This window comes from Phalacrocorax aristotelis, chromosome 4 (genome assembly GCF_949628215.1).
Source record: "Phalacrocorax aristotelis chromosome 4, bGulAri2.1, whole genome shotgun sequence".
Taxonomy (NCBI): domain Eukaryota; kingdom Metazoa; phylum Chordata; class Aves; order Suliformes; family Phalacrocoracidae; genus Phalacrocorax; species Phalacrocorax aristotelis.
Window position 1 is genome coordinate 19,893,333 of NC_134279.1, and position 13,989 is coordinate 19,907,321.

A 13,989-nucleotide genomic window follows, 5' to 3' on the forward strand; every position below is an offset into this window, starting at 1 on the left:
ATTAAAAACCACTGGGGAATGTTTCTGGGATATGATCTCAGTGATTTTACACAGTGGAATTATTAAATGTTTCCTGGCACAATTTAGGCTGATTTTAGCACTCTCCTAGGTGGGTCCTGGGGAGTTTGGGAGTTGGCACAATCCAGGGACTGTTCGCATGTGGCGGCCTCTGGTCGGCAATCTCTTTTGGCAGATAAGGGGACATAGGCACACAATGTGTACTTGGTTTTGCTGTTCGGCTGCAGTGGTGAGGAGCTGCTGAGGGTGGGTTTAAACTGCTACTGTAGGTGTCTCAAAAGCAGCAGTGAGGAAAATGGGTTGTGATTCTAACTGGAATGTTTTGTTTATTTTTATTATATTTTCACTGCATGGATTGTGTCAATGTTACTATTTTACCACATAGTTACTCTTCAGTGTTGGGCAGGGGGAAACCATTCTTGCAGGTGTTCTGTATCAGTCACAAAGGAAAACATTAATTCTTCTGCAATCAGCAGAGATTTCTGAAGTTCTGGGATTAATGCTGATGGAGATGTATATTACCAAACAGCATATGTTTTGTGCATATTAGATGTAAAGCTGGAAGCTGCCCTTTCATCTGTTCTTCAGAGTTAATGGTACGTTAGAAGTAAACAAGGACAAACAGTAAAGGTTTTGCTCTTTGGTGAGCCAACAGTTTTGGGACGGAATGATCCAAACTGGAATTTTTTTCTGTTTTTCAGATCTGTCTGAAATGCTGGCTAAACAAACTGAAAATGTTTAATCTAGCATTTAATGTTTCAGCATTTTTCTCTTTGCCTTTCTCTAATATAGGACAGTATTGTAATAAAAATTGCATTCACAAACAAGAAGTCAAAATGTTTCTCTTAGACCTTCCCGCTTCTGGGCTGAAACTACCAGGTACTGCCTGATGTCACAAAGAGGTCTCAGTTAACCTGTACTGTATTTTCAGGAAATTTATTATATGCCAAACAATAATTGAGCTATATTCTCTAATTCTGGTAAATAACAAAATACCTCACTTGGGAAATATTTTTTTTGTTGTTAAACTGTAAACGTGTGAACAAACAAATGGTGCTCTGATGATTTGTCATTGCACACTAGTAAACAGGAGATGAGCATTGCTTTTGTGCTCTTTTTTCTTTAAGTATAGGCATTTTCCTAAATTTTATCTCAGAATTAACTTCATGCCTTCCTCTAGATTAAGAGGCGACATACAATCAGTTAATAAATTGTGAATGCCATGTTCAAACTGTATGACTCCACATCCTTCAGGAAGGATGCTGCAGAGCAGGACTGTAGGGAGATGTTTCTATAGCCCAAAGCAGGAGTGAGCTGTGCTTTATTGCCTGCAGGTGCAGGGTGTGCCTGCCTCTCACTTGCCCCAGGAAATTAAAAAACAGCTAAGCTGATGAAATTTGGTGGGAAATGTGGACACTTTGACTTTAATGAGAACATGAACACAGCAGAGGGAAAGAGAGCAACTGTGTAAATTGAATTTTGAATTCACCATTCCGTCTGAAGAATCCCTGTCTGTCAATGCAATCCCATAAATCAATAGGGTTTTCCAGGATGTGGTTGTGTATATGGAAACCAAATGCCTCCTTCGCTCTTTTAAGTACTTCTGCAAGGCAGTGTGTTGACTAATCTGCTGCTCTTAATTGAACTATTATGGCCCACCCATAATGGTGTTTAAAATCTGTACCGTGTAGTGAGCCTCCGGCACCCTGCGATTTCTGGCAAGCTCCTCAAAATTGAATCTTTTTCTCTGGACAGCCTGAGAATCCATAGTAACAGTGCTATAGTTTTGAGTGCAAAAAACCTGAATTACAGTATATTAACTGTTTTTCAAGATATAGGTGTCATGTCATCATGACTACATCACGAGTCTGCTGTTTGGTCAAACTCAGTGAACAAACCTCACGTTATATGATGTGCTCTCCTTTTTCTTTCCTAAATAATGGCGCTAGAAAAGTAATGTGTTCTAGCCAAATAGGGAGAGAAGAAAGAAGCAGGGAAATAGAGGGTGCTGGCAAAAGCATAGAATAGGGAAAAAAGTTGCAATACAAAAGGTAGAACAAAAACAGGGAGGGTAGCGTGACAATTTGATAAACACATTAGATTGTTTCTATTGCTGGTGTATGTTTAAATGGCAGCTGTCTCCAAATCACTGACTGAATTCATCAGTATTCATTGATCTGAGACTGCTCATCAAGTTCAGTAATGCCAGTTGTTTTTGAAGCAGAGTAGAGATTATAGGATCACATAAGCTGCAAAAATTGATTTCTAGCATCTTTATTTAATACCATTTAGATTTGAGGAAGAATTTGCAACTTACTGACAACAATATGCATCAGAAAAATACTTATCATAAAGATCATTGATACAGAAAATGCCTCCAATGGTTCCCTTCCCATATCTTCCATTTTGAAATCATGCAGAAACAATTAATTTTTTTTTACCAATTGTTGGAGGTTTTATTGTATCAACTTTATCTTTCAACATAAACTGTTGTTGTCAAATATTCCTTTATGGGTTTTCACCTGAGATCTGTTCTGATTCAGCACTCCTCCAGGACTAGGCTGAGATCTATTTATTTCCATCTGAATCGCATTTTATTCTTCTAGATGTTATAGTGCAGCATCTTTGTAACGGCCAGGAGATGTTCACAAGGATCCCATCTTTCCCCTTTGAAAAAGTTAAGGCTACCTTCTAGAATTGTAGTGCTGCATGTTGAAACAGTTGATTTCTCTCTGAAGTATTTCAGTGAATGCCAGTAACATGTATAATGTAGAAATTAAGCTGCTTTCACTCAAAAAACTTTTTTTTTTAAGGCAAGCAGACAGTATTCTGATTAAAATCTTTGTGAGGGCTGAAAACAGTCTTTAGAGAAGCTGCTTCTTAGGAGTTCTGGATTGTGATAGTCTTAAATGAACAGGCAGGTAAGAAAAAACGTGTAAGATTGAGAACTGTTAACAATCCCTTCTATTTGAAGAAGCATCTGTGCTGATATTGTTGGATGGGATTAAAGAGAAGCATCCCGCTTTTGGCATTTTTCTGTGTCAGCACTGGAATTTGACAAGAAAAACCCAGCAGGCCCAGAAACTGCTTGCTTGAGTCGGTCTGCAAAAATGGAGAATTCCCTTAAAATACCCATGCTATCAGACCTGAATTCAGACTGAAGTCACTGCTAGCACACAGGATCCTTCTGTTGATAGAAAGCTGCCTATTTATTCTACCTGAAGTGCTGCTTTAGGCCAATTTAGCATTCCCAGTATCATTAATAGCTGGAGCTGGAAAAGTTCTAATAAGAGAAGCATGTATCCAAAGTGTTAAAATGCATGCATCTCCGCCACAAACCTTGCACAGAGGTGTCAGTGTGACGGATCATCAAAAGCCAGAATGTGCCCTTGTATGTGTGCTTGACTTCATAAGGACTCTTGAGAGGCTTCTTTTTTCCTCACACCATTTTCATTGTCTCTGCTCCACTGCTTAGAGGTTCAAACAGTTTATCATCTGAATTTAAAATCAAGAGAAAATACCTGCTGTTCTGCCTTTGTCTCATTTGATAGGCATGCAGCATTATCCCAATAGGAGTTTAAGATGATAAAACACCATATGAGACAGAAGGCAGACTGAAATGGTTATATCATCATTAAACTTAGAGCACCTCTTGCTGTTATGATGTGTTCATGCTACATTGTAGGCCTCAAATGAACAGTTTGAAAGTAAATGAATAAAAATAGTCCTTTAGGTTAGAGAGGTGCTCATGACCCCAGATGTCATGGGTTTAGAAGCTTTCACTATTCCTCTTAAAATTGTGTGTGTGAAGTAAAAACTTGCTGGATATTTTGAGAGTCGTCTTCCTTCCCTTTGGTGTGAGTTCAGAGCTGTTAGAATATGGTTTGTTATGGAGAGAACATCCAAAACTGTGGCTGTACCTTCACACCGTAATAGGGTCAGGTATTGCTCTGTTCAGGTTGTGCTAGGTGTCAGCCAGAAGCCAAATAAATGCAGCTGACATAGCACCAGCTGTTTGCATGCTGTTTGCAATAAAACTTCTACAGGTTTTGATGAGCCAGGGGAAGCAGCGTTGTCACATTGCTGACAGCTGAGTGTAGGGCCTCGCTTTGTTTAACTAGACACATTAGTCACTGCTGAGAACACTTTAAGATGTGTTAGAAGACATTGTCACTGCACTGTATTGAAAAGTATTAGCAGAGCTTAGCAAGGCATCTGACCGTGATCAAATATTCCTCTTTAATTAAAAGCATGTTTAGATATTCCTCTCAGCCTGTTCCTAGGTAGCTAATAATGGAGTTGGATCCACTTGCTTTATTTTGTCGAAGTCGTATTGAATCATGCACGGAGTGATGTGACTAATTTGTGGAACAGAACTCCCTGTGCATCAGCTGTTCACTGTGGTTTTCCTGGGGGGAAGATAGGACTTTTTATATTGAAAGACACTGATCATTCTTTTCAGCATATCAAAGAACAAATGTACTGTAGGCTTTTCTACTGAAAAAAAAAAAAAAACCCAACAGTAGAACAAATGGCTTTTATCTGTATTTCCATCATTACATCTGCATAAATCTCACCGATGCTAATGGGACTTGTAGCAACATAGATAAAAGGCAGTCACACTCTCAATGAGATATGGGGCAAAACAGAACAAGGCACGCCACAGAAGTAGGTGGGTTCATCCCTGTAGGGGCAAGCTGCAAGCATGTAGCTCAGCCTGCATAGAGTACACTATTGGCATGCAAAGCTAAGGCTCTCCAGAATGAAGTACCTGACAGTGGCTAACGCAGTGGCTGTGCAAACTTACTGAATGCTGAACTTTGCTGCTGCCTAGATGGATCTTTTCAGAGGAAAAAGGAGTTTGGTCCCTGCATCTGCTCCGCCGTAGGCGCACGTATGAAGTCTGTGATGGAAGACACCCAGAAGGACAGTCCAAAAGCACCTGGGCTCTGTGACTGTGAAGGAATAGATAGGACTATGAGGGCTGAGCTATGGCTCTCAACTGTGAGCATAATGGGGCTAAGCTGAAACCAGCAAGCTCACCTTGAAGAGTAGAAAGGGGGTGAGGGGACAGTGCAGAAGGGATCCTGCAGAGATTAAGAAAGGAAAAGGGAAAACAGCAAGCAGCATGGTTCTAAAAGTATGTAGAAATACATGAGAAAGGAGAAGATGAACAAAGAGCAATATATTTAGTCCTCACAGGTGTAAGACTTGGGATCAGTTGATCACAAATAGTAACATTATCACTGTGAGAAGAGGAAGTTCTGGGGGTGGACCCTAGGACTAAGCTGTTAACTGGAGTTGTCTGATACAGAACACAGAATTACTTATTTCAGTGTAAGTTGTGGTGTTGACAAAGTCAGCTTAGCATACATTTAGCTTCATTCCCTGACAATTTCTGAGACGATTTTGTCTAAAATACTGTTTGAGTTCTGTCCACGGACACTTGAAAACTGTAGACCAAAAGCAGCAGACATGCTGACACCAGTCTTTGGCCTAGATTCAAATATTAGGGATTTTATCTTTTATTTTGCTATTAAACCAGTATGGGTTGTCGTCTTTATTAGAGTAACATACAGATTGGATAAACAAAGAAAGAAATTAAGAACTCGTTATGGAAGGCTGCTTTAAAAGGAAAATTGTGGAAGGAATGGTTTTGATCAGCCCCTTTCCTAGGATCCCACTTGTAGATGCAGTTCTTGCACCTTTCTTGCTAAACAAGGTCAAGAAACTCAACATTGCCTTTTAACATGCGAGTCAGAAAGGCAGCTTTCCTGCGAGATGAAGTGACTGCTGCTGTCTTCAATGTACCCTTCTCATCTGACCTGGGGCTGTGTGATACTACTTTTAGTGGGGCCTCCTTATGGTCTGCCAGCATCTTCTTTCTTGAAAAAACAACATACCTGGGACATGTGCTTCTGAAAAAGCACTGCGTTGTAATCTGATATATTTGGATATTCTTAAATCCACAAAGAAAAATTGAGAGTTATCTTTTTATCACAGAATATTCATAGTAAATAGAAAAACAAAAATCTTATCAGTCCTTACTGCCCAAAGGAAGTCCATAAACAGGACTCCTGAGTGTATGCAAATGAAGTTAAGTTCAGAGGAATTTAAGAGTTATAGTTGAAGTATGCATAATTCTACTTGTGGAGAAGCTACCAAGACTACAGTAGAAAAGACTGGCACTGATTTGAAAGTTTCTCTGCTGCTCTGGTAGGGAAGTGAGTGTGCAACTTAGGTGATTCAGTTGAACTTCACTGGAAGCGATTAGTTCCTAGCTAAGTTGACTGAACAAGGAAGGCACATGGTAATTTTCTTACAGAAATGTAGGTGTGAGCCTTTAAATACAGAGAACTGCTGTTGACTTCAAAACTGAGTCACCAACACTGATTAATTTTTTAAGAAGTCAATTTACCATCATTTAAAATTATTCTAGAATAGTTGTTAATTCTTTCAAAAAAAAAGAGCATGTGTCCTTTCTATTTCTGCTTATATTATTTCCTAATAGATAGTGAAGCAGGACTGAAAAATCTGTGAACACCATGGAGACACTATTTTGTCAGTGCTGCATTGTGACATATTCGTCATCTTTTTTGCTTTGCTTCCTTAACTATTTTTTTATCTTCCTTATTTCATTTCTGCTCAGTGTGTATGTTCATTTTAGTGATAATATAGTTCATCTCATGAGTTATTTGACGTTAACTTGTGAATGTTATTCCAAGGCACCTAGCAGGCTCAGTAACGTATTAGCCACATAGCCATCGTGCTTCCCAGGTCAGCTGTAGAACACAATGAATATATTGGAAGTACTTAGCATAAAGCTATTTCATCAAAATGGCTATATAGTTTCTCTTTGTCAAAATGCCTACATGTTGGCTTTCTTTGCTGTTTAAATGCTGTTCTGTTTGTTCCTGACTTCCCCTGTTTAACAGCAGACAGACCCAGGGAGCACTGAATGAATCGGATGATCCCGAAACAGGCTGTCTAACTGATAACAAGCCAACTTCTCGACACTTCTATCCTGTCGCCTTGCTGCTTGTCAGCTCACACTTGCTGGTTGTGTGGCTTATTTTAAGTCTTGCTTTGCTATTAGCCAAATATCAATAAACTTCACTTGTGTTCCTTTCTTTTCTACAAACAGCAACAAACTAACTTTAGAAAAAGGAATCATGCTGTAATATTTCTACAATCTCAGACCCCAAGGATTTGTCTTTAAGATACAAATGTCTGAAATGTACTATGTTTTTGTTATTTTTTTCTGAACTCTAAGAAGTATACTATGCATTGAGTGAATTGATTTGCTCTTTCTGTCCATGGTAAAGCTTTCCCACTGTAATTAGCTCAAAGAAAGCCCACTTACAATGCTGTCACTGTATACAAGAAGGTGTGGAATCCTGAATGCTTGAACCCCTCTTTCCAGAGTAATTAGTCTGACAAAAAAAAAAAATTAAAAGTGAATTTGCACAGCGCAAACTAACCCCTAGACAAATATTACAGGGTGGTGGTTTGTGAGACTGAACTTTCATTGTGTTATTTTCATTGTTATTAGCTGATGGGATCTTTTTTTGTTTAACAAATGATCATTACTTTGCTACAACTAACCCTTTTCTGTCAAGTAACTAAATGGAATAGAGTAAGTTCTGTTTTGTAATTAAATTAACCTGTTTGTAATTGTTGCTTTAGTTGCTTTTGCTTTCAAGACACTTTCATATTCTTTTTAACAAAGTCCTGTTTATGTCTTGATGCAGCACTTTGGCACTTGTGACTTTTGTACTGTATGTGAACAAACATCCTTCCTTTATAAAGCAGATAGTTGGATTGGGCTGTTTGAAAAGCCATTCTCTCTCTCTTTTTTTTTTTCTTTGTTATTGCAAAGCCAAACGTATGGGAAATGAAGCAGAGATGAAACTTTCCTTCACAAATCTCTAGGGCCAGACTTAACAAAATGCCTTATTCCTAGATCACACATTTTTAGGGCAACGTGTACTCTCACACATATAGTGAACAATTTGAAAAACTATTGAGAAGGTTTAAAAGGCAAATATATTTCTGGAATTAAAACAAAATGTATCATTAAAGTAATTAATTGTCTTTTTTACCTGAACTGAATGGGGAGGGGGGGAATCTTATCACCTATTTCTGAGGGCAATAACTGTACTGGGCCTGGCCTTGGATTTAATTTTGTAAGATGTATCATCACTTGTGGAAAACAAAAATGTAGAGTTCAATCTTTGTTATTTTTACTTCAACTGTTGCTGAAACTCTGCAATGAACAAATAAAGCATATTTATTTATTCTGTGTTTCATGAAGTTGTACTTTTTCCCCCTTTCACTAGAGAAGGATGCCGCATAGAGAATGTACTGAAGAATGTCAAATGCAGAAAGTATGCATTCAACATGATACAGCTGATGGCTTTCCCAAAGTACTACAGACCTCCAGAAGGGACATATGGAAAAGCTGACACCTAAGTTTAACAAAAATGTAATCAGGAACATACATCCCGCTAATTAGTGAATGTAAAAATTGCTGTTTATGACTTATTAGTTGGGAATGTGTAACCAGTTGAGGTGTTATTTTTATCAGGTTGTATCATTTTACATTAAAATAACTCCAGTTAGTCGTTATGAAATAAAATATCATGAAAAAGCAATGGACTGAATATTCTCAGAACCCAATATATTCAACTTCCTTTGCAAAGTCAAACCTTAGGATGACTCACTAGCCAGCTGGAATTAATTTTTTGGGTCGTTTGATCAAAGATTAAAAAGGGAAATGTCGTTTGCCTTAGGAACTGAGGTTAGCATTCTGGAAGGTGGCATTCTGACTCTGAACCAAAACCTGAGATTTGATTTAAGGAGTCTCATCTGCTGGAAATGGTCTTTTCTGGAACCAGCATACCACCAAGGTCTTGGTCTCTAGTGATTAAATCCTTCACAGAAGTGTTTATGAAAGATACTAATGTTAATATCTGGGCTAAACATAATTTTGGTAATTATGTTTAGCTTTTTTAAATAAGCATGGTAACTTCATAATATGTTTTTAGTAATTACAGCCTGTAATTTGAGTAATTCCATTCTGACTCCTTATAGTTCATTTGGATGTACCATTCTTGGCTTTCTGTACCACAGCCAGATACCACTTCTTTCACTTTCGCATAAATCACATTGAAATCAGGGGGATTAATTCTTCAAGTAAGGTGACCTGAATTTGACCTGTCATGTTCCTGTTTACTGTAAACCCTTAAAACTAAATTTTCTTTTGTGGTAGGGAAAATGAGGTGTATATACAGGAGTTAATGTATCTTTAGGCTATAAAAACATGTATGTTTTTACGGAGCCGAAGATAAATGTTATAATTATGAGTAACCTGCTGTATTAGAACTAGTTAGCCACTGCAGCTGATTTATATCAAATTTGTAATGCTGCATGTAGACACTCTAGGATGAAGAACTATCAGCTTTTAAAATGAACGTTAATGCCTCTGCCAGCATGTGTTAGTCCTGAAATTTGTCTTGCAAAGACCATTTGTGTTTTCTAATTGTGTCTATTTATTGCTTTCCTTCTGCCTCCCAGAGAGAAATACAATTAAAAAACCCCAAGTATCCACTGGTTACTGACCTTTATGTAATGCATTCATTTTGAGGAAAAAGTGTCTAGAGCAGAAGTGTGAGAATTTTATCCTAATGAAACTGCACTGGGAATTTGAGCATTTGAGTAGGAAATTGTAATTAGCATGGATAAAGAAGTTAATGTTTGCTTACTCCTATGGAAGTCAAAGAAATCGTGATGCACCGTGAGTTATGATTTGTTCTTTTTAATCCATTAATGCTCATTACTGGGTAGAAATCTGTAACTATACTAGTTCAGGTATATATTTAAAAGCCTGATTCTGCAAACTCCAGTTGGGCGATTACAGGGAAATGATCTATTGTGTAAATAAGATTAAACTTGTCTTGTATATTTGCAAGATCAGGCTTTGGGGCTTGTAGGAGAACATCAGGAGGGAATCCTTATTCCGATATTCATTGACCTCAGGGAAGCCAGGAATTCACCTATACAATATATTCACCTAGCCAATTGGAAGTTTTTCCCGAAGTAGGTAATTTAAGTAGTGTTTTGGTGCATTTGCTTCTTTGTTCTTTTGCAATGTATTACTTCAACAATAGATGTCAGAAGAGTTGGCATTGCATCATAGTTTAGCTCAGGCAGGTGAGAATATAATGCCTTCATTTTTTTCAGGTCGTGTGTGAGCAGAAGTAGGCAGTACAGAAACGGGTGGATGTGTGCATAAATTTGTGTTTGGGTCTTTAACTATAACATAGGTGACCTGTACAACGCTTTTTGGGGAATTTATGGAACATAAATCTTCCTAGGAAAGTAACGCTTTGTTCTGTCAGACTGCTGCATTAGCCCTCACTACCTGCCATGTTTATTATTAGCTTAAAAAAACCTACATGTACAGTTTAGGAATAGTGATAAATTCTTTGTGCACCTCTGAAATAATCCCACAGATGTACAATAGAGAAAGGTGACCTTCCTACAGTAATTCTGGAACAATCTGTAGAAGTGTGTGTGAGGACAGTATTCACTGGTGGGTACCATAGGTTCCTGTAGTTCTTTATCTTAGCCCCACAGGCATTCTGTCCATTGAAAATATGAAATTCTATAGATTTCCTTTTCATCAGGAAAATAGTCTTTCAAGGTCTCACCTCAGCATTTTAATCCCACTTGGGTTCTAAATTGCCAGTGTGACTATCATGTTACCTTTGTATTTAAAATGTTTTCCCCGTTGAAGCTACTTTTTTTTTTGGGGGGGGGGGAAGGCATTGGATTACTCTCCTTTTTGTTTTAACAGCCACTCCCAGTATGTTCTTCTGAAATTAAATAGTCTGTTATTTGTTAAAGATAACTAAGAAAATACCCAAAACCCACATCAGTGTACTGCAGTGAAATTTATTTGGGCTTGGGCCATTACAGAAGCGTAGACTGGGTTTTGTGCTAAATAAGGCTGAACTTTTTCAAGCTATTTTTTTGATTAGAACATCTTTTTGTAGGTCACAAGACCCTTGTAAAACCTGCTGACATGGTTCCAGGTCTCCTAGAAGAACCTTGTTGCGTCAGTACTGACACAGGCTCAAAGGTTTCCTTGTTCAGTCATTGCCTGCTGTGGGCTCCTGCAGTCCATATAGGCAAAGGCTGGGTCATTAAAACTGAGTTGTCAGCTAAGCATGGATTCAAAACTGGTGTTTTTTCCTGATTTCCCTTTTATGAAGAAACAAAGGGGGGGTTTGCTGCAGGTTGAGAGTTACATTACTTCTACTCTTTGTAGAAGCTGCTTCACGCTCTGTGCATTGTTTGAATCCCTAACAGAGTTAAATCATCGTCTGAGGTCTTGCACATATCCTTATCGATCACTGTGAATATTAGAGGAGTAAGAGTAAGCAAATTAATTTTTATGAGCAAGCTACACCATTTGTTTTGCAAAGCGTTAAGAGAAACATACTGATCTTGGTGGTGGATTCACAGGAAATGTTCCACATCTGCTCTCTTAAAACTCTTGTATGGTATAAAATAATTGCTTTGAGGGGAGGGCAGTTCTCAAGGGCTAGAAGATGAACCTTCAAAAATATATCTGGCATCTAAAGCCAAATCCTGTCTTACTCACAGAAGATATTATTTGTAGAAGTAAGGTCACCAGGATCTGCCTCGAGGAATCCTGAAATAAGGGCTTCTGGCTTTGAATATTTGTACAATGCGTTACACACTTATATGGGGGTTTTGTACCACAGACTAGTGTCTAAACAGAGACCTAGTATAAAATGCCTAAAAAAATAAGGAAAGGAAAGTTTTTTTTTTTTCTCAGAGATTATTGTAATATTGTTATAATACATTATGTGCATAAGGCTGTCATTGTTAAGCAGGCCAGTCTTTTTTTCTGAAGTCTTCTTTTTGGGAATTTAAAATATGTTCTTGTTAATGTTTATACTTTGGCTTTTATGGAGCAATTAGGAAACAGAAATTTTTAGTTACGTTATCTGATTTTTGTCTATGTAAAGCTGTGCATTTTGATGGAATACTTGCAATGTATGTGTTTATAAAGAACAAATAATTTAGGAGGACAGCTGAAACAAAATATTAACTGAGAAAGAGCCATAATGAAGTCCTTTGCAATTTTTGTACTGTCTGAATTTTGGCATTACGTAACTGAAATGAGGAAATTAACAAACACTTCCTGTGTCTAAATTGATCGGTCCTGATGAAAATTCACTTATTTGCAGTGAAATAAAATGTAATGGTGTTCTAAATCATCACTAGGAATTTACGTGAGAAGAAGTGCAACATATCATTTTGTAGCCCACTGTATCATATGCCTATTATGAGCTTCAGAAAATAAGCTTATTTTTATTTCTAGTTTAAACATAAGTTCCAGGAAATCCTATGGTCCTCTTAGAAAAAGCAGAAACTGCACTGAACATCAGCTGGAGTATTGAAGAAAGAAATTGCATTAAAAACTATGCATCAAAATTACTTGCGTGGATTAATGTATGTAATCAGTTAACAGTCTTCAATGTGTATTGTGTCAGCTGTTTATGTTGTAAACCTGAAACCATTGGTATCTATGCTTTTCTTTTTTTACTGTAAAGAAGTGTCCTGTACAGGCAATGCCATGAGACTTGAATTTGCATCTTGCTTTTCTCTTATTTGCAGCTGAAAAGCAGATGTTTACAAAGTGCTTTAGAGCAATTTACTGTTCTTCAAAACACAAACTTAACTTGTAAATTGCATGTTTAGAAAAAGTCATACAAATGCTTTTTTAAAGCGCAAAATAAAAAAAAAAAATTCCCAGACTCTAGTCTCTAGAGCATTGGGGGTTTTTTTGTTAGTCATGCAACACATCAGCGGTCCTGTTGCCAGAACATTCAGCTTACACTCTACAGCACTCAAACCTTTATTTGCTCTTTCTCTTATAGCGTCTACTGTGAATAAGTAATATAACAACAATTAATTTCAGCATGATACTCATGATCCAAGATCACAAACTTGCATTTGTTCAAATAAACACAAAACTTCTATTTTATTTATTCTGAAGACACTTGTGAACCAATGTATCTGTATTCCAGAGAGCTGAAACATAAAGCATTGGGTTTGTGTGCTGACAGGGAGAAACAGTTATGCTAGAAGTCTGACCCCTGGATCTGTGGGGTTTGGAGTCGTGAGATCTGGACAACACTGCTCTTACTTAGAACTCTAACTGTTGGCAGTGGTGTTTTGTACTCTTTCCTTGCATGCAAAGGTCTTTAAAAGTTTTCAGCACTTCTGATTTGTTTATGAATGGTCTGTCTTTAAAATTTCTAAAATCCCAAGTTACTTGGGTACTTGTTTTCATTTTGTGTAGCTGTTCCTTGTAATGTTCCTGTCTCTCACTCTGGAGCACGTGGGGCTGTGTATAAGTAACATTAACGGGACTTCATAGCGTGTGTTTGTTCAGAGAAATGAAGCACAACTATAACAATTCAACTCTTTTTTATATTTCAGGATTTAGTATTTTTGTTTCATTGCTGTCTGTAAGCCATGTCCATTGTACACTGTGTGTATATTTTTATTTAAATAAATGTGATGTCTATTTTTTATGTTTCTGAGTTTTTTGTTTGTTATTCATTTTTCATTTTCATTACAGTGGTGTTGCCCAGAGGGCAGATTGTGCATGGTGCTGAGAGTGGGTTCCCTCATAGCAGAGGCGGCGGAAGCCCACCAACAGGTCTCATCCCTGCTAGAAGCAAGTATTTAAGAAAAACTCGGATACAACAGTAAAAAGTCTGCAATGGCCATAAATTAAATGTTCCTGTTGTTCCTAGTCTTGTTACAACTTTCATTTCAGAACCAGGTGGGTCCTGCATTTTCTGATTAAAAACAAACAAAACATTCACGTACCCATAAGGAAACCCCTTTCACATAACTATTGATCTG

The 13,989-nt window shown here is 37.6% G+C and overlaps 1 protein-coding gene across 3 annotated transcripts in view; it reads left to right on the top strand.

Moving 5' to 3' along the window:
- INPP4B (inositol polyphosphate-4-phosphatase type II B) overlaps positions 1 to 13,652 on the top strand; it is a 340,922-nt gene extending 327,270 nt beyond the window's left edge. For 2 of the 3 annotated variants that reach the window (XM_075090503.1, XM_075090504.1), the window contains one exon: positions 8,358 to 13,652. In XM_075090503.1, the coding sequence (XP_074946604.1) occupies positions 8,358 to 8,490 (133 nt within the window). In that variant the 3' untranslated portion in view covers positions 8,491 to 13,652. The remainder of the gene's footprint in view (positions 1 to 8,357) is intronic. The other variant, XM_075090505.1, reaches the window with a different exon arrangement.
- Positions 13,653 to 13,989: the final 337 nt, after the last annotated feature.